This window comes from Artemia sp. Qi Xiang Cuo, chromosome 21 (genome assembly GCF_049724085.1).
Source record: "Artemia sp. Qi Xiang Cuo chromosome 21, ASM4972408v1, whole genome shotgun sequence".
Classification (NCBI taxonomy): Eukaryota; Metazoa; Arthropoda; class Branchiopoda; order Anostraca; family Artemiidae; genus Artemia; species Artemia sp. Qi Xiang Cuo.
The window spans coordinates 19140653-19162586 of NC_142814.1; the positions used below are offsets into that span (position 1 = coordinate 19140653).

Here is a 21934-nt window from a genome sequence, read left to right on the forward strand (position 1 = left end):
TTAGAAAGCTCAGACAAATTGGAATATATCTCGGCCAATTCATTGACAGTATCTGCATACTGGACTCTCCTTGTTGGGTGCATAACACAAAACAGCAACAGCAAAACATAAAGAAGAATACGCTAAAAATAACACAACCAAAAACTGCTGAAATTAGATGAAAAATTGAATGCAAATCACATTGTCCTCTGAGAAGAACATCAGACAACCCTGATTGTAGATTTTATTGCCGGAGATAAGTGCCCACAGATGGCTCTGAACATAAACTACAAAATATCAGTATTTTTTTCTGTAGAATTATTTTCATAGAACTGCAGTAGAACTGGCATAAATATACCTGGTACGCCCATTTCCTGGCACACAACTTCAGGAGTTCAACTTAAAAAAAAACACAAAAGCTGAAATTTGATGTAATTTGGATGAAAATTCTACCACTGATGTTTTTCAACATAGGAGAGTATGGAGCGCAAATCTTCGAAGTCGCACTGTTTTATGCGGTTTTGAAAATAAGACATTTAGAGTAGACCCCGGCGCCGCGCCGATGAGGGAAGACCGGCGGCGGCGGGGCCAAAAACAGCAGCGGAGGTGTGCCACCGGCACGCCGCCGGTAAGATGTCGACGGGCGCCGCAGGCATGATCAATGTTGACTGCAAACAATATTTTCATCAGTCTTTCTCAAATCACAGTTTAAATTTACAAATTTACTTTCTCTACTCATTGACAGTACACTTTCATAGGATACTCCACCTAGTAGCTGCTGGTAGCAACCAAACTGTCATATTCTTGTAAAAGTCTCTCACCTCCCTTCACACTCCCTTTTTTATTGTTTTAAAGCAGCCATATAATGTTCTATAAGATCCGTGTCTGCTTTAAATTAAAAAAATAATTAACTTTTTGGCATCCCTGCTTTCAATAAAAAACTCAAAATATTATCATTTAAATATAATACTTCACTACCCCCACCCCCTCTGGATACCCCCTTGATAGGATACCGTCTCTGCTTTAAATTAAAAAAAAATAACTTTTTGGCACCCCTGCTTTAAAAAATAAATAAATTTGAGATGTTTTCATTTAAATATAATACCTCCCTAACCCCTCTCCCTCTGGATACCACCTTGATAGAATACCGTCTCTACTTTAAATTAATAAAAATAATTTTTTGGCATCCCTGCTTTCAATAATAAAAATCAAGGTACTATCACTTAAATATAATAACTCCCTATGTCTCCCCCTCTGGATACCATCTTGATAGGATACCGTCTCTGCTTTACATTAAAAAAAAAAGATAATTAACTAATTGGCATCCCTGCTTAAAAAAATTGAGGTATTATCATTTAAATATGATTGCTCCCAACCCCCCCCCCCCACCCCTCTGGATACCACCATGATAGGATACCGTCTCTGCTTTAAATTTAAAAAAAAAAACTTTTTGGCATCCCTGATTTCAATAAAAAAAAATCGAGATATTGTCGTTTAAATATAATACCTCCCTACCTAAAAACACATTAAGAAAATCTTATCTAAAAACAGCAAAAGAAAACAATTCTGCCAACTTACGATTCAGCTGTAGAAACAACTGTCGACTATCAATTTTAAAATCTAACTGAAGTTGTATAGTAGTGAATACGTTCTATTCAACTTAAAAATAAAATTCTTGACTACAAATGATGTAAGAAATAGCAATTGGGAAACTGCATTCAAAATGGTCTAATCTCATTTTATAAAGACGATACTTTTTTGTCAACAAAGAACTGTGTATATTGCAATTGCATCTGTCTGATTTTTATGCAAAGTAACAAAAGAGACGAAAATTAACGAGCAAGAGAGTAGTGAAGAATTATGGTATGCAAAGTAATATTTGGCAGGGAAAGTCACTGGTGATAAATCGCTAGGGGTGGCACCGTGATTGGGTGATTTTCGGGGATTCGGGGAACCAAAATTTTTTTTTTTTCCAAGGTGACGCATAGATTTTTGGGTAAAACCCCGAAAATTTGGGGATATTGCAAGCCCTCCTTGATTTCTAATCAGGAAAGTCGAACTACTAAACCACACGAGAAAGAAAAGCTCCGACTTTGCGGTTGACGCAATAAAGAGTTGCCGCAAAATTAATTCAAAGTCAGACAAATGCCGCCGCCTCTGCCGGCGGCGGCGTGCCTGAGGAGTGCCGGCGGCGTAGTGACATTTCGGCGGTGATTTACCGGGCCTCTCGTTGGTGGCATTTTTGGTTGTTCGCCGGTGCGGTGTCGGGGTCTAATTTAGAGTATGTCTTTAGGTGAGAACACCGTGACCGAAAGGTCTAACGCATATACCTACTGAGATATCCAATCTGGACCCATAGATCAAAGATCATTAGTAGTCTGCATATAGCAGACCCTTCTATAGCTGTTGCTAAACTTGTAGAAAAATACAACCAAAAAATTTCAAACCATTCTTGGAGCCAACTCCTTCTACATTAGTTACACTGTCATAGTTGTATAGTGCCCTTTTGCTTTTTTTGTAGTGCTCTATCCTTTTCTTTTTGTGTGAAGATGGGTTTTCAATAAATAATAATAAAATGTGCACAGGGTGCATGTAGATATATATATATATATATATATATATATATATGGTATCTGTACAGGTAAGTGTGGTATGGGCAATCTCAAAAGTATTGGATATTTTGGTTGGAAACCTATTCTTTATGTCCCTGGAAAATATCTTTGGATTCTTTCCTTACTAGTAAGACTTCTCTGCTCCTAGGAGTAAGATAGTTTTGATCAAGTCTCGCAGGCCCACCTGATGCCACATCTGAGCAAGAAGTCTCAGCACACATTTTGCATGTCTATTACTTTTAATATGTACTTTAGCACACCATGTATACCAAAAGTGCCCAATCTGGCCTCTGTGTTGCCCAGTTTTGTCAGGAGGTTTTATGCTTCTGTTATGTGAAGAGAGGTGCCACCCCTTAAGGAGGTGGCTCTAGAGGAGTAACCATAAGCACACATAGATGAATTTTTATGGGGGATGAAGCGTTCTGCCAGGCCTATACACAAGATTTTTTGTGTATGTGGGGGGGGGGGGGGTAATTAAAAATATATTGTATATGATGAGTTAAATACGAAGTGCCCAGAAGTTCAAGAATATTTGGGGGGGGGGGGAATATTAAGAATAAATATTAAATATCAAGAATATTAAGATTCTTGGGGGGGGGGGGTTATTGGTCTAACCCCTCCCTGCACTTTTGGGTGCCCATGACCATAGGTGTACATACCAAAAGCTCCAGAGTATTTCTCCCAAAAGAGGGTAAGGTTGTCTGAAACTGCTAGAAGTTTTACTTTTGCCACTATTCTTAAAGATTGTCCCTCTTTATTTATTTTTTATGGGGGGGGAATAATTAAAAAAATAGAGGCATCAATAATTAAAAACAAATTTTATATCATAATTTGAACAGGAAATAGCAAAAAATCTATGAATATTTAGGATTTCTGTGGGGGGGGGGTATTGACCTGATGCCTCCCCCCACCCTTTGTTCCCATGAACATAGGTGCACATATCAGTGGCTTCAGAATATTTTTCTTAGGGAGGGTAAGGTTGTCCAAAACTACTAAAAATCTTATTTTTACAACTAATTTTAAGGATTTCCCTGCCTTATGGAGTGATATATATATATATATATATATATATATATATATATATATATATATATATATATATATAACTTTTCTTTTCTGAAATTTTATATCAGTTACCTGGATTTTAGTTTTCTAGTTATGACTGCTAGAACTTAACCAAAATTACACAATTTGCTAAATATTTAGAAAATATTTAAAAATTTATTATATTAAAATATTAAAAATTATTAAAAATATTTAAGAACTATCAGGTTTTCAAAACCTTCATAATGTCTACAAACATTCAGAAAAGAAGGAGTAGGCCTGCATACAATCAGTGGTGTTGATGCTACATTGAACTTGCCTATAGTGGTCTCTTGAGAAAAAAAAATATAGAAGGGAGCATATTTTTCTGTGTACAAGTTGTATATTCTGAAGCTATATATGCGTAAAAGAATGTGCTCCAATGTCATATTCAAACCACAAAGTACACCATTAGAACCGCCTAGTCCGAAACCCCTATACACATACAGTCCCTTGAATTATACAACGAGCCATGGATGTGACTTTAAGTCAATTAGAAAATTCGTTTAATATTGCAAAAAAAGAAGGAAACATTGTTTTTTTGGTAGAACTAAGCAATCTAACAGATATTTTTAATTGGTAAATTCTAACGTCCCCCACTTTCCTCTAATCTTCTGCAAAGACCACACGGGCTTTCCATCTAACAAGCAAGAAATGAAAATGCAAAGAACGAAATGGGGTGACATTTTCAAGAGAGTGCGAAGGGAAATATGCAAACAAAATTATGAATATTTTAATTATATACTTGACAATCCCCAGGAGTTGACACAGTTTCATATCACAAATAAATTGAAATATCCCTCCTGACTTGTGATAGGTCTTTGTAAGTTCTAGCTTTTAATAGTAGAGATTGGGATCACAAATTATATTATTTTAGAATATTTTAGATCTTTTCAGGGTTGATATTTTGTCTGCCAATAACGAACTGTCAATTAGTGTCTGCTAATGTGTACAGCTGAAATATCTGGGTGGCTGGTAGTAGACTTTTTGCTGTTGTATGTATAATTACCCAAATTTACGGCCAATTTATAGGCAAATTTGCTCAATGTGTGTAAATGTAAATTTGTCCAATTTACGGCTGTTTAAAAAAATTTCTTTGCCTTCCAGAGGATCCATATAAATGTCACCAGTCTGAATGACCAGACTATTCCATCCCAAATCCCCAGTTCTATTAATTTCTAACCCCTCATGTGCAAACTGAGGCTATCTGTCAATACAACTTACCTTGTTTTTTTTTTAATTATGTTAACTTCCTTATTATTATTTATTTTCTGTCGTTATAAACGAGTTTCATCCCCAACACAGGTTTACCAGTCTTTATTATTTTCATTTCATTATCTCGTTCAATATTCTCATTGTTGCCTTCATTTTTTTTTAGGTTCTACGCCGCTCAAAGTTATTTTTACCAACAATTGCTAGACTATGTTTGATTTCTACGTTTTTAGAAGATGGGATCCGAATGTACTTTCAGTGGAATGAACAAAGAGATTATATGGACATTTCCTGGGGTTGTGGACGATTTTTGGCAACCATATTTGTTATTTTTAACATGGGTGGTCAGTTAGCTGGATGCTTTATGGTGCTGTTCAGGCTCCGTGTTGCCATCGCATGTATTCTTCTCTTTTCCATTGTAATGATGCAGGTATTAAGCGTTTTGTTTATAAAATACATCAACCAATAGATATATACAGGCATGGCAGTTGGGGGGGGGGGGCAAAAGAGTTTTAGAGAATCATAAAAACACAAAAGTTATATATATTTAAACTGCAATTTATAGGCAAAGTGAGGGGGTGGCCTCCCCTCTGTGGATGTATGCTGTTGCCTCTGCTGGGGTACTTCTTTACCTCTTGTGCTCATGTGCTCATGTGTTTACCTCTTGTGCTCACTTCTTTACCTCTAGTCCATTGTGCTCATGCCTGGTAAGAATTTCATTTACAAAAGGGCCATAAATCCAAAAATTAACACAATGTTAACCCAAAAGTGAGACTTTTATGAACAGATGAAAAATATAGTCTCTTTACGGCCCTACCGGAACATTCTCGGCTGCTGACCCCTTTAGGAAAAGAAGGAAAACGATACTGTCTTTTGAGGTGTAAAGAGGCATAAAAAGCTTGTCTGATTGAATTAAAATAAGAATCGAGAACAAAAACGAGGTCTTAACTTTATTATATTATATCATGATAATAGATATTAATATACATATATATATATATATATATATATATATATATATATATATATATATATATATATATATATATATATATATATATATATATATATATATATATATATATATATATATATATATATATATATATATATATATATATATATATATATATATATATATATATATATATATATATATATATATATATATATATATATATATATATATATATATATATATATATATATATATATAGCATGTACTTTCAGAGCAGCACTTGGATTAACGCATAATAGAGGCTTTTTTAATTCAGTAATAACATCCACTTCACTTACACGCTGTGGTTGATTTCAAAAGCTGATTTTCTTTCTTTTTTTCCTACCCCACCTTCCCTATGGTTATGGTGTGAGCATCTGACGTAAGTATGTACGCATCAGTTTTTACGAGAAACCAAATTTCTAAGAGAACCCAAGATCAGTACGATCGATAACTCACCTCTCCAAGGTCAGACAAAGGTTTTTCTGGACTTTCAACAACTTTTCCACTGTTCGAGAGTTGATCTCTTAAGGCAACCAAAAACTTCCCGCAAGCCTGTTTTGATAAGGGGACAAAGTTAGAATTCAAGCGATGTTATTTACTTCAGGAGACACTTTCTCCTGAAAAATAGCAAACAATTTCAGTGTCTAATTTAAAGAACAAGATCACTTCAGCACTTTTCTCGGGCTGGAAATGGGTAATAGGAGGACCAGGCTTATTGAATACTCACTGGTGCCGTAGTAATAAGTACTAACCGTAAAAAACATAATAGATACTTCCTTAATTTCATAAATAACATATAGTTCACTTAAACGGTGTAGTTGATTTCGAAAGCTAATTTACTTTCTTTTTTTCTACTCCATCTTTCCCACGGTTTTTTCATGTACAATTCTTATGAGAATAACTTTTTTTTACCTTCTCGGGTGTCCCCCCTTTCCTTGAAACAAGGCACTGTGTTCGCAACTGACATAAGAATGCTCACATAAATTTTTGTTAAATTCGATTCAAAATGCGCAGAACGAATAAGTATTATTCATTCAAATGCGCAGAACAGCATTAAAATGATTGACCTCAGAGATTTACGATGAATTAAAAATCAAGTATTCTGCAGTAGGTATCAAGACCTGGCTAACTTTAGAAAAAGCCAAGACAGATAGTCCGAGTAATTGAGAGGCAAATGTTTAAATGGAACGGGTAAATGGCGGGAGTAAGTAAGACTCTTATTATAGATCATTCACAGAACTGATTTTAAACATGTCAAAAGTAGGATGATTATACTTGTTTTATAAAATTGAATGTTAAATTAATTGGCTTGTTTCTTTCAGAGGTATATATTCAGTAGCTTTGTGGTAGGGGAAGGTGAAAAAGAAAGTAATTGGCAAGTTATATGAAAAATATGGGGATTCATTAATTATTATTAGTAAGATTAGTATTGTTGCTTAATTTGTTATTTAATGGTTATTAGTTAGGATTATTATTATCATTATTGTTGTTATTATTATTATCATTATTATTATATTATTATTATTAAAAACATTAAAAAATGCAAAATGATAATTTAGAAAAAACGTCTCATAGAGGGCTTAATTATTATAAAACAAATCCCCGTAGATCAGGGGGAGGGGGACTATTTCTGTCTGAGGCACAGACACCACTAAGATTGGTAAGGAAGGCAGTGCCTACTTTGCAGATTGATGGCAGAATTAACCGTGCTGATTCTATGATGCCACTAATTTCTAAATTGAGAAATAGGTGATGTTCACATGTTTATTTTTCTGCTAAAAACTTTGCATTATATACCACCAGACATATTAAAGAAATATTTTGATAGTCAAACAGTAACGAACTGTAAATAAGGAGCAACCTGGCTCAATAGTTACGAGCCTACGAGCCTGAGAAAGTTTGCCTTATTTTCGGAAAAAGGGGGAAACATCCCGTAAAAATCAAAGAATCTTGATAAAAATATCACCATCAGATTTAGCGTATCAGAGAACGCTACTCAAGAGGTTTCAAGCTCTTATATGTAAAAATGTGGAATTTTGTATTTTTTGCCAGAAGAAGGATCTTGGATGCGTGTCTATTTTTTTCTCCAGGGGTGATCGTATTGATCCAGTGTCAAAAGGGCGTATCAGCAATATTTTAGGAACAGTTTCGCATATGAAATTAAAACTTACAACGCTTGTTGTGGGGGATGTTGAACTAACCAAAAGACAATATTTGAATCATAATACTAATGCTTCTACTCCTACAACTGCTGGTACTATTACTGCTGCTACTACTACTGCTACTAAAGCTAAGACTACTACTATTAACTGTACTCCTACTGCTACTACTATATTTACTGGTGCTACTACTACCACTAATAAACCTAAGGGTATTAAGGCGAAAACTTTGGGTAATATTGTAACTGCATTGAAAAAACTCGAAACACACTATGCGCGAAAACTTTGGGTAATATTGTAACTGCATTGAAAAAACTCGAAACACACTATGCCCATATAGGTTGTCAAGAGAACGTATCAGCAATGCTTCAGGAGCGATTGATGGTATTAAGTTAACAATGTCATTGTGTGTTGAAGGGGATGTAGAAAAAAAGGTGCTATCTGCATACTGCTAATAATGCTACTATTGCTACTACAACTATTGCTAGGCATGATTACTGAATCTTTCAACACTGTGGAAAAAATTGACGTCTCAAAACTGTGTTTAGGTATTTATTATGGGAAATGATGGGCATGGGGGGGGGGAGGTTGCTCTCAAATCACTTTGACTCTTAAAAAGGGCGCTATAACTTCCAATTTAAAATCAAATGAGACCCATCTGAATTTAATACGACCACTCATTCCATAAAAATCTTATATGCCCCCAGGGCCAACCCTGGAAGCATTGTTATATGTTCTTTGAACTTTTTTGAACAAAATTGCCATCGCACAGTTTCGATCAGAGGCGTTTAGTGTAAAGAGGGGTGGTTGGCTGGTGGGGGTGCTACTTAACTTCTATCACTATTGACTCTTAAAAGGGAACTAGAACTTCCGATTTCAACCAAATGAGCCACCTCCAAAGCTTATAAAACCATCTCTTCCATAAGAACCTTAAGTGCCCCAGGGGCATAACTTACAACCATCGCCCTCAGGCTCTGATGGTTTGTACCAACCTCAAAAGGCTTATTATATGATGTTTTGACTATTTTGAATAAAAAGACTGTCTCAAAGTATATATCGGATATATCTCAGGAAAACACGATGTGCTTTTGTGTTGGGGGGGGGGGGGTAGCTGCGCACTGATCACCATACCAATTAAAAAGGGCCATATAACTTATGATTACCACACCGATTGGTCCCTACCAAATCATATACGATCACCCTTTTTATAAGAACCTCAAATGACCCAAAGGCAAAGATTACAACGCTATCCCTTAGAGCTCTTGGGGGAAGGGGTTGTCTTCTTCACAGACATAATTTCCGAAACCTTCAACTACGATGAATAAAATTTTCATCTCAAAATTTTGATTGGAGGTGTTAAGGCAAATGCTTAGCGTGAAGGGGGGGGGGGTGTTTGCTCTCAAATCACGGGGACTTTTGAAAAGGGCACTATGACTTCCAAGGTCAAATCAAATAAGCCCCATCTGATGTTTATACGGGCACCCATTAAATAAAAACCTTATATGCACTCATAAAATTACTGACAACCATATACCCAGGGCTCTGGGGGGATGTGTCATCCCTAGAGACATTTTTATATGTTCTTCGGACTGTTTTGGAAAAAAATTGCTATCTCATAATTTCAATCAGATGCGTTTGGTGAAAGGAGGGGTTGTAGAAGAGGAGGGGGGGCTAAATGCTGTCCATCACTTTTGATGCTTGAACTTCCAATTTTCAACCAAATGAGCCTCTTCTAAAGTTAAACAATCCTCCCTTCCTGGGCATAACTTATAACTCCGATCGCTTTGACTCTTAAAAAGAGCACTAGAGCGCATGATTACCAATCAAATGAGCCCCTTCGGAAGTTTATATGACCCCGCTTTCTATAATAACCTTATATACCCCCAGGACATAACTTAAAACCCTTGCCCTGAGGGTTGGGGAGATTTTTCATCCACAAAGACATAATTTGCAAAGTTTTGCAAATACGTAGAACAAAATGCCTATCTAAAAATTTTGATTGGAAGTGTTTGGGGAAATGATGGGCGTGGGGAGAGAGGAGGCATTTGCCTCTGATCGCTTTCGACTAATAAAAAAGGCACTAGTATTCTCAATTTCCAATCGAATGGGCTCTTTTTGAAGCTTCTACGCCAAAACTTTCTATAAAAACCTTATATGCCCCAAGGGCATAACTTACTTCCCTTGTCCTGAGGGCTATGTGGGGGATGTTATCCTCAAAGACATAATTTCTGGACCTTTCAATTACGTTGAACAAAATGGCTACCTCGAAATTTTGGTTGGATGTGTCCGGAGAAATGGTGGGCGTGAGAGAGGAGTTAGTTGGCCTCAAATTACCTTCGACTGTTTTGACAATTTCAAATCGAATGAGCCCTTTTTGAAGTTTCTACGACAACGCTTTATGTAAAAACTTTATATGCCCCCAGGGCATAATTTAAAAGCTTGCCCTGGGGGCTGTGGGGGGGGGAGTTTGTCATCCTTAAAGACCTAATTCCATAACTTTCAACTACGTTGAACAAAATAGCTATCTCCAAATTTTGATTGGATGTGTTTGGGGAAATGGTGGGTGCGAGAGGGGTGTCAGTTGCCTTCCAATCATTTTCGGGTATTAAATGGGCACAAGCCCTCCTAATTTCCATTCAAATGAGCCTTTTTCGAAGTTTCTACGAAAACTTCTTCGATACGATGTGCCCTGGTCTAAAAGGAAAAACAAAAAATAATACATTCTGCCAACATCGTTCTTTGCTTAGGCAGCGCTTTTGCACTGCCTATAATAGCTTGTGTTCTGTGTATTTGTCTTCCAAATATAGGGTAAAGAATTGCTTTTTGGACAAACTTTCTTTAATGTTATTTTAAAGAAAATAGTTGAGGCTTGGCGAGTGAAACTCGCAGAGACTTTGAGGAATTGATACCTGTGATAACCCCTGAATATTTCATTCGCTAGGTTCTAGTACTTTCATTAAATTTCCAACGACGATTTGTCAAGAAAGCAATTGTGTCCACCCTATCAGTACATAATCTGTAATCATGTTAATGCTATAGTTGAAATCAATGTACTATGGCTGGTTCTATGCATTTGATATTATATATTCTATAGTGATAGGCTGCGAGAACTGATATGCACATGCTTTTATATTATTTCCGTGTTACTACTCAAGGGTTAATCGAATGCCTGACTGCTTCATGGCAAACCTTGCTTCTGCCTGTACAATAAATCCTTAAATATAGTAAGATGTAAAATAAAAATTTGCTAAGATTGATATATCTTTACCAAATGTAATCCTTAAAAGAAAGAACGCCCATCGAATGTCTCAAATCATGGTCCATTCAGCCAAATTGGAAAATATGCGTTTGTAAGGTATCTTACTCGTTTCTACTCAACTGGGAGCAGTTTTTTTTTCGTTTTTAATTTTGGAAAATCCCAGACAGTATCTCCCTGTTACATGTTAAATAAACCTATGGGAGAGGGGTGAGAACGATATAAATTAATACGTTTTGTAAAAAGAATTGGGAACATTTACATTCTAGTTTATTCCTTAAAGGGGATGTATGCCCGCTTTTCCTCTTCTTTGACCTCCCTGACTCAGAAGTTGAGCTACCATATTATTCTGTGAATTAATTACCTTGTGAATTAAGTTAATAGTACAGTATCAGGAGGTTTTTAATTGCGACTTTTTTTTAAATTCTTTTTTCATAGGTTCTTTAATATCTAAGGGTACTTTTTTTGCTACGTGAAAGCTTCCTTTTTTCTTCATTGATTCCAGTAGGTACTTATTTTTCACTTTTGTTGAATATCAAGAAAAAAGTTATTTTTTAATAAAAAAATTAATTTAATTGTAATAAAAACTAATAAAAAAAAGGTATTTATATTTCTAACAGCCTTAACTTTTCCAGACGATTGCATATAGCATTTTGTGGGACATGCAGTTCCTATTTAGGAATCTTGCCTTGGTTGGCGGGTTGCTGCTGTTGTTAGCAGAAAGTCGCGCCGAAGCTCGAAGTCTCTTTGCTGGAGTGCCAACCCTTGGTGACAACAAGCCTAAATCGTACCTTCAGTTAACTGGCAGAATTTTGTTAGTCTTCATGTTCCTCTCACTTATTCGACTAGAATTTTCATTTTTGCAGGTAAGTTAAAAAAAAAATCGATTTAGGCTGTGCTGCATAGCGTAAAAGACTTGGATTTGTTTTAGTTGCTTTTGTTTCACCCTAAATAACAATATTTATTCCATATAAACGCTGTATCCAAGAAGGGGGGGGGGGGCAGTTTGATCCCCCTCCTCCCCCGAAATTTTTGTTAAAAATTTTGTTCCCCGAAATCTTCTTTTTTATTTACTAGGGATATCATATCTAATGGGTTATTGAGTGAAAAATAAGAGGGAACTATTTCGACTGTTAACCCTTGTTTCTAAAGACCTTTCAATTCTTCAAATACAAAGCTATGCTTTAGTTTAGGGCTGCCTCTCCTTGTGGTTCTGCCCAAGATCTTGGGATTTCAGTTCTACTAATTGTTACTTGTACTATCAAAAGTACACTATTATAACTTCAATGAAACCAAATCAATTATGTCCATTCATGTTTAATCCATTTCTTTCGCACGATTTGCCGGTTCTTTATTGTCACCATCCTTGGTTTGCTATTAGGATTTCTTTGTGATTGACTGTGAACAGTAGTGTTAATCGGGGGGGGGGGATTTGCCCCCTCCCATTCGTTAAAAAGAATCCTTGTAAATTTTTGTTAAGACATTCGAAAAAATTGCCCCCCCCCCTCTGTAAATTCTGAGGATATATTCCTCCTCCCCCCACCTACATTTCCGTGAATAGTTTCCACTGATTGTAAACCCATCATCAATTTATTTATATGTTGATTTGCTAATTTTTGAACAGGTGTGTCAATTGGAGGGTGGTATATCCCCCCTCCTATTTCGAAAAATCAGATTTTTTTCGTGTTCTCATCTAAAATACCATTTTTGATATTTTCATTTGCAAACAAGGAAATTACTCCCACCCCCGATTTTGGAAAAATACAGTTTGTCCCCCTCCCTCTACATTTTCTTGAATTGACGGCCATGTTTGTGAATTGATTGCATTGTGTATAATAGAGTTAAAGCCCTTGATTTACAACAGAGGCACTATCGAGGCAAAAAATTAAGTGTTATGATCAAAGTTATAACACTGCCTGGCTAAATGATTTGGAGTTTAAAGATCAGCTTACTCAGGATGAACGAAATAGAGAACCCATTGCCGCTCCATTCTGAGAAACTGTCTTCTCTTATAAAAAAAAAATGCAATTGCGTTTAACATAGAATTCTATTTTCTAACTTGAAAATTGTCCTTTTAAAATAAGTAAGAGCTTCTTGTTTTATGTTCTGGTAAAAATGTACTAAAAAAATAGGTATTTGAATCTCTTTTTTGTTTGAAAATTTTTCTTTGACGGCTTGCTTGGTTATTATTTATTGCTAAAATTTATCCGCAAGTTTATCCATAATCTTTTATCGATTTTTCTTCATTTTTTACTGATTTTTCTGTTTGAAGTTCCATAACAATTTCTCGAAATTATTATGCTAAATCCGTTCGCTGTAAAACAATTTAATCTGATTGTATTTTTGAGGTCAGTTTAAAGACTTGTACCAGAAACAGCTGAAACTGACCTTAAATTCGACTAGCGTCGCAAGAAATCTCAGTTAATTTTGGCAACACTGTGCTTAAGTACTCTCAAGTGGGGAGCAGTAGCGGCCTCCTAGTTTACAAGTTTCTTGAACCACAATCGAAACTGCTGTTTGATTTAATAGCCTGTTCCATGACTTATCGTTTCGGCCAGTGTTTTAAGAGATTTCACAAAATCGGATACTTCAGTGTAACTTGGTTTAAGTTTTGTAAATCATTAATATTTTCTTTAGCACAAAGCTTCATATTTTATATTAAACTTAAAAATATTATTATCATTTTCCCTATCTTCTAGAAGGTCACCGTCAATTTCAATTACAATTTAGAATTTGCAGAAGATATGCACAATTTTCTAGGATGGACACAGTTCATTTTGATAAGCATCCTAATTCGTGTACGTCTCTTTTCAAAAAATTTATACGATCCCCAAAATATCTCTGAAATCTCTGAATTCTCCCCAAAAGGCAAAACTGCAGCTATTTTAGAAAGTTAAACATCTGAACATTGTTTTCTTTTGGATATAAATAGGCGTTGGTTTTTTATTTTTTTATTATTATTTTTTCTTTACTGGGAACATCATGCCTACCGATTTTATGATTGAAAATCAAGAGGGACCAATATTTTTATTTATGGATTTAGCTCTTAATAATTAGCTTAATTACTTAATGGATAATTGCTTAATTACTTAATGGATTTAGCTTAATTATGGATTTAGCTTACTTAGTACACCTTACTAAATAATTTTCTCAAATTATGAGATTCTAAAATTTTTAAGACTCTTTTTTATCTAACAATTCTTTTTTTAGATACTAGAGAATTTGATTGGCTGTGCATTGATGGTTTTAGTAACAGTTGGTTACAAAACGAAATTATCTGCTTTAATATTAGTTGTTTGGCTAACGGTTATAAACTTCTATCAGAATGCTTTCTGGACTATCCCTGCCTATAAAGCTTTGAGGGATTTCTTGAAATACGACTTTTTCCAGGTAAGACTCCTTTTCTTTTACTTTTATAAAAGCTAAATATAAGAATGAATTATGTTCTCATTCAACCTTTTTTTTCTTCGTCCTCAGTTACTCTTTCGATCCTGAAAAGCTTTAAGCAGTTGACCGGTGTCTCCTCATAATAATCAAAAACAAGTCCCCCATCCCACAATCTTTCTGCTCTCGGGCACCCCCTTTACCCCTCTTGGTATCCTACATATTTTAAGGCAGCTGTTTAACAAAGACAGGTTCAAAGATGGAAATATCAGCCATCTAGGAGGATATGAGCCACGCAGCCCCAGAGGACGAGAACCCGAAAATACAAATGACTAATTTTTTTATAGATACATTAAGTAGGAAAGAAAAGCATATTACACCTTGTTAAAACTGTAATCATGCGAAAAATTTCAACTAATACTTGAAGGCACAAATTGATCCATTGGCTCCTCCAAACCACCACTCCCCTCTTTCCACCTCCGGCGTTTTAAAAGAAAGTTGGCTATGTTGCAACTTGTCTAAAATCAAATTCATATTGCAAGAAATATTCACGGTCGAATTTTGTTCAGAAATTCGTTGCTGTAGACTAGAAAAACAATCAGTCAAATTTCATCTGCTAGAGTTTCAATTGAATTTGAGAATGAGGATGGATCGGAGCAACGTTCAAAGTTACTTAGCATATTGGTGCATCATTCAATCATCATTCAATAATCATTATTCATCATTCAAAGAAACCCTAAATGAGTCGTCATATTTTGTAAAAGGCAAGTCTTTTACCATGGAGTGTTCCACCCAGGGGAGTTATTAGCCAAAATATTACTTCTCCATCTTTCAAGTCAAAGCATGAACTGTCGAGTTCGGATTTATTGCCAGAAGTTCTTTGTAGATATCTAAGAATGAAAATCCTTAATAGTAGTTCCGTAGTCAACTTTTTAGTGAACTAAGAATCCGTTCGTAAATAAAACGTTTGAAGTTAACTGAAAATTACAAAATAAAACGGCAAAATCTAATTATTAGTTAAACTAGTATAGTAAATCGAACGAGGCTTAGATTGCTAATTCCGTGCTTCTTGTATGTTTACATTCTCGTTTGTACAATTCATATAGCACCAATTCGACGTCGCCCCTAGTGTCGCCCATTCTACACAGCTCATTTCCAGTTTACAGATAATATGTTTATTCTTGCTAAAACAGTAAAAGAATCTAAAACGGCGAAAAAAGCTTAAAAAAAAGAGTAAAACGCAGTTCATGTCTAGCTCATTCTGCACAGCTCGTTTCCAGTTTACAGATAATATGTTTATTCTTACTAAAACAGTAAAAGAATCTAAAACGGCGGAGCAAGCTGAAAAAAGAATAGTATGGCCTCCTAAATTATTATTTGTTCTCCTTTTATTTTTGAATAAGCTCGGGAAATAATAAAAGATAATTTTTGCCATAAACCTTGAATAATATGATTTGCTCATAATTATTTAAAAACAATATATATTTTTTTTTTTTTTTTATAAACAAGGAATTGCTTTTTAACACATCAAACACGTAATATACAAAAAAAAAACACATAAAAAACGGAGTATAAGGGCCCTACATCTGAACTCCTGTATTTTAGGTAAGGGGACTTTTTACCCCTTATTTTGTTACCATAAAACTTGAATGCCGTATCTATGTCTGTTATTTCTAAAGCTTTCGGCAAATCAAAGAATAAGTTATTAAGATTTTGAGTGAAAAATTTTTCTCTGAGGGTAATGTCATTCAAGAAGTGACCTTATTGTCTGATATAATGTGATAATGCCAAAGCGGGGAAAATATCGATGATTTCACCCCAACATGTTTAACTGGTAAATTATAGTACCAGGAAGTTAGTAGAAAGTTGAAATTATTGTTCATGGTCTGACGTATACTACAATGGTTTGGCTACTCAGAGGTTAGTCCAACATAAAACGAAGTTAAAAATAATTTAAAATAAAAAGCAAAAAAAAAAAAAATATCAAAACTAGATTATTTCATCCAGTTCCGATTTTAGGCGGCCGGCGTGTTTTTCCCCGAAATTTCCCCCGTGGAGAATTCTCCCCCGGGTGTAAAGTTGAGCAGCCAAAGGGAAATACAAGAGAAATAAAAAAAATGGAGACAAGAAGGGATCCTGGAATATTCTATCCCAAAATACATATAGAATACATGGGGTAGAATCAAACAGTTCGTGGAAACGACCTGTAAGTAAGGAGCGTTTCGGGCCAGTAATAACCAAAACTCTGAAAAATGAATATTGATAACAATACATCAAAAGGATTGGCTTTTTGTGCTGATTCCAAATATGAGAAAATTTGCCTTATTTTTGAAAATGAGAAAAATACCCCCCAAAAGGCAAGTGATCTTAGTGAAAATCACACCATTAGATCCAGTATGTTAGAGAACCCACTACTATGGACGTTTCAAGCTCCTATTCAGAAAAATTTGGAATTTTATAATTTTTTTTTCAGGAAGAAAGATTACGGATGCGTGTTTATTTGTTTCTTGTTTCTTCCCAAGGGGTGACTGCTGGTTCTTGAAGATCAGAATTAGCATTCGAACGCTAATTCCAAGTTCTAGAGTCCTTTCAAAGTAACCAAAAAAAATTGTGCCACGGGAAAGTGTCGTTTTCTGCCATTTTCGGGCACCAAACTACGATTTTGCCCTACGGAGGACCAATTTACTGTCGACGAAAAATTCTGAGATTGCCAATCGATTTAAAAATATTAAAAAAATTAGATTTTGAGCTTCCCAGTTGCAGAAGAAGTAATGCCACGCGATTGCGCATTCATTTTTGAAAAGTCACGTAGTCCATGTAAGTAAAGGTTCTTCAGACTGGAAAACATTCTGATGCACGCTTAGTGGATGGTACCCAATAATTTTTTGTGTACAAGGTCTGATCACCGTTTGAAAACTATCTTTTATTGAAATATCTTCTGCTTATTTTGAATAAGGAACTCTAAAATTTTAAGTCTGCTTATTTCTGACTTAGAATTTGACTTCTTGTTATTTCAATTGGAAAAAAAGTCCCATAAAGGTACTTCAGATGGGAAAACCTTGTGATATACGCCTAATGGACGCGTTCTTGATCGCAACGGGTGGTCTGGTATCCTATAGTATTCTTGTTAGCAGTAGTGTCACGTATGAGGGTAGAGGAACGCCAATGTTTTCAGCCATTTTTTTATTAGGGTATATGGTGCCAGGTTTGTACCCCCCCCCTCCCGAAATCTTTGCCTGATTGGTAGAAAAGTAACAAAAATGAAAATAAGCAAATGTTTGATGCGTTTTTTAAGTTTTATTTTGTCCCCCCCCCCCGCAACAAACAAAAATCCTGGATATGCCCTTTGCTGTCACGATCAGTGGGGGAAAACTAATCGAACCAAAAATTAATTTATAAAAAAAAGGTAACCCTGGAGATACATATACTTGTTCATTATGCAGTAGTATTGGCTATGATCTATACCATTTCCACGCAGTATTTCGGGGGCTGCAGCCTTTAAGTGGAAATGTTTCCAGATAACTTGAATTCTATTAATCCCAATATCATTAAACTAATAGGAATATTTCTTAACAAGCCTCAATTACGAGAAAAAGATTCCAATTTAAACTTTTAAACTTGAATTTCAAGCTTATTCAATTTATATTCAGATTTTGTGTCCTTTGGCTTTGACTGCGCTTATCTATCTATCTGTCTAAGACAGCTCTAATGGAAATTTGTTTTTCTTAATTTCTATTTTTTTTATTTACTATTTATTTTATGGTTTTGTATTTTTATAAAATTGTTTGTTTATTTATTTATATATTTATTTAATCATTGTACTTTCTATTTATTTATTTTATTTAATATCGTATTTTTTCTAGACGCTATCCGTTATTGGGGGACTATTGATGGTTGTATCCCTTGGACCAGGTGGTGTGTCAATGGACGAGCATAAAAAACGATGGTAGTTGTTTAGGATGTTCCGTTGGTTCTGGCAAATCACATCACAAATTTCGTGCCGAGGGTCAATATTGACCACTGATTACCCCTTTTTTAAAGAGTTATTTTTTACATTGATGAATGACCGACCCATCTCGTCTTGGAGTGTTTTGTTATATAAGTTTGTTTTTAGTATATCTGGATTTTAGATGTGTTTTTAACCCCAGTGTGTTATGGGCAAAGAACATCAGTTTTATTTATTCTGTTTAATCATTTTTATTATATGAAATAGATTATGATAAAATGCCATACCCTCCCCCACTGAAGAAAAAAACATTAAGGATGTTTCATTTGTAAATCTTAACTAAATAAGGGTGAAGAAAAATGTCAACCAAAAATTTTGTTCGTTGAGTTACAGAGAAGGGAGTTTAATCAATTATATATTTCCTCTTTTTTTCCTGGTATTTTATTAGTTCTGCTACAAAAACAGTAACATTTGGGAATTTGTTTCAGGAAGTGGCCAACATTTTGGGATAAGTCAGGATAACTTACAAATTACCTGGAAAGTGTTGTCTTTCCTAGAACTATTATTTCATCCTTAATAAGATAATATTGCGATGAACTAGTATTTTTGGAATGTTCCAAGAAAAAATAAGTTTGAGTAGTAACTTTTATGTTTTGCTTTAGTTTCCAAAAAGTCTACTTTAATGAAACTATACTCTCTCCTTGCACGGAATTGAACATCTAAGTACGAAAGGTATGAAACTATTTTAACTACATTTTTTAAAGGTGTTTTCAAATTGTGTAGCCGCAATGACCCATATTCATGAAAATGTAGGGAGGGGGTAAGAACTTTTTGAATAAATGACCCATATTCATGAAATTTAGGGAGGGGGCATGAACTTTTTGAATGAAGACGCAATACTTTTAAGAGTATTTTTTTAAAGGAAAAATAAAAAAGATATTTTTCAAATTCTAAAGGGGAAGGGGCAATCGGGGCCCGAGCCACTTGAAATACTATATTCCATTTAATTTCTAGGTACTTATCATTCAAATTACTCAATACATTTTTTTTTAATTTCCCCCTCCACCCCTCCCCCCCCCGACCCTCGGAAATTCTTTTATTATTTCCCACAGCCCGAAAAAAAATAAGTAAACGTTTTCGAAGTTGTCTTTCACTAAAAGTCTTGAATTTGTCATTTCGATGTTTCTCATCTTTATATTTTATAAACTACTCTTTCTTGCCTATAGACAATGGACAAGACAAGTGGTTGTATTTGCCTATTTAGGTTATACGCCCTCATGGGTTATTTTCTTTTATTGTTTTTATCTTTTTAATCGTTAATTTGACGAAACTAAGACTTTATGTAACGTTTGATTTGGATAAAGTTGCTTATTAGGCTATTGATGTTGGTGTTGGTTTTGGAATTCATAATTATTACTAAATATTCATTCCTTTATACCGTTAACTAAATTTCGAAGCAAGAAATGTGTCTGTTATTTTTATGTTATTTTAGTTTTTTTTTTCTTATAAAGTAATAAATGTATAAATTTGAGGTTTAACATGAAAGCCAAAAAATCGATTTTTCGTTAAATATCCAAAGTACCATACCCAAACATTGTTGATAACGCCATCGATTAAGCTTTTGTGCATTGATTGGTATATTTCAGGAGTTGCTGATGTGCTGTAAAATTACGTGTTTCCTTTCAATAGCACCCACAAACTATCTGGCATTATCTTCATTGTATTGTCACATTCATTACAGGAAGCCACTGAAAATTTACAGTGATAATCGAAAGTAAGGCGTTTGATTATAGTCATTTAATTTATCGAGCCTCTGTGTCTGAAGTTACTTTCATGGATTTTCATTAAGTAGCTTATATAAACTTCGCGTAAACTAAATGTAACTTGGGTAGGTGTACATTTTTGGGGGACTGTTTTAAAGACTATTTTTTATGTATATATTTTTCTTTATTTAACAATAAGTTTAATTTGCACTGAAAAATCATAGTATGGCGTCTGACCGGAAAAAATTTCATTTAAATGCTATTTAGCTTTTTTTTTTCTTTTTTACCTGGGATACTAATCTTCGCTATTCACAAATAGGTATAATTTTATATGCATTTCTGTCTTCCTTTTTTGGCTTCCTTTTTTCCTTTCTTTTTTTTATATTTTATTAAAAAAAGACTAATATATGCCGAAAATCAAAGATTATTGCGCCGGAAGTTAAAAAGATTACATTTCTTGGTTCGTTTATAACAGAGCGAGATACAAAAAATAAATTTGTGATTTTATGGCAAATTTAACTTTTTGCTTGACTTACGATGGTTACGGCTTTAGTTCTGTTCATCAACTGGCATGAAATGCTCAATTTTTTTTTAGTTGCAATTTTTTGTTTGTTTAAAGGAGATGGAATAAAATTTGCCTTAATAAATGGTTTCTATGAAGTATGTTTTTAATTTTTTTAATGATTTCTTATATATACCTACTCATCTACTGTACATAATTGACAGTGTCGTTGAGATGCAGCCAGCCAGTTGCTAATCAGAAAATCAATAGACGATTCTATAGATTTTATAGAGCCGGTAACAGAACAGTCACACGAGGGAGCGGAGATCAGTCAATTGGCTTTTGGATGCTCACAAAAAAGGATGCGTTTTTTCCAGACAAGAGATAATTTCATTACGGAGATTGCATCCAGTCGTTAGCTTTCATCACGTAGTTCAGAAGAATATGCCCTGTCTTGTCTCATGGTTTGGGGATTTAGTTGGAACTTTCAAGAAACTTCTTTATTTTTAAAGGGGGTAAGTACGCTGTAAGAAGACTTGAGGATTTAGGGGATAACTATAGCGACGATTTCTCTTTATGTTCAATGTTTAGCTTATTCTTTTTTCTGTAACTAGAGGCCGAAACTTCTGTTTTTTTTTTCAAATTTTGATTCCTTAATTCCGGGGTCGTGAGTTAGGGGAGGAGCAGAGAGAGGGGTTCTCTTTGTTGTCCAATGTATGTTTTTCCTTTTTCCTTATACATAAAATACATTAATTTAAAATTTACCAATCATAGGTTCCACGGTTAGCTGCTGGATTCTTCGGCCATGTCATGCTTCTATCATGAAGTCACATTCCTTTTTTTTCGAATTTTTGTGGCATTTCAGCATTTTGTATACACTTCAAATCAAATAGTGCTATTTTGCAATTGATACCTGCAACAGTTCTATGCAGGATACCTTCTCCGTTATCTCTGAAGAGTTATAATCAGCCATGTTGCGCACTTTGTTGCTAAATTTGAGACTGGTTCGATTCTTAGGCTCCCCAAAAGCGTTTGTGA

General features: G+C 34.8%; 1 protein-coding gene across 2 annotated transcripts in view; it reads left to right on the forward strand.

Moving 5' to 3' along the window:
- Surf4 (Surfeit locus protein 4) overlaps nucleotides 1-21055 on the forward strand; it is a 35214-nt gene extending 14159 nt beyond the window's left edge. For both annotated transcript variants that reach the window (XM_089107095.1, XM_089107096.1), the window contains exons 3-6: nucleotides 5053-5316; nucleotides 11937-12167; nucleotides 14512-14691; nucleotides 18549-21055. In XM_089107095.1, coding sequence (XP_088963221.1) covers nucleotides 5053-5316; nucleotides 11937-12167; nucleotides 14512-14691; nucleotides 18549-18635 — 762 coding nt within the window. In that variant the 3' untranslated portion in view covers nucleotides 18636-21055. The remainder of the gene's footprint in view (nucleotides 1-5052; nucleotides 5317-11936; nucleotides 12168-14511; nucleotides 14692-18548) is intronic.
- Nucleotides 21056-21934: the final 879 nt, after the last annotated feature.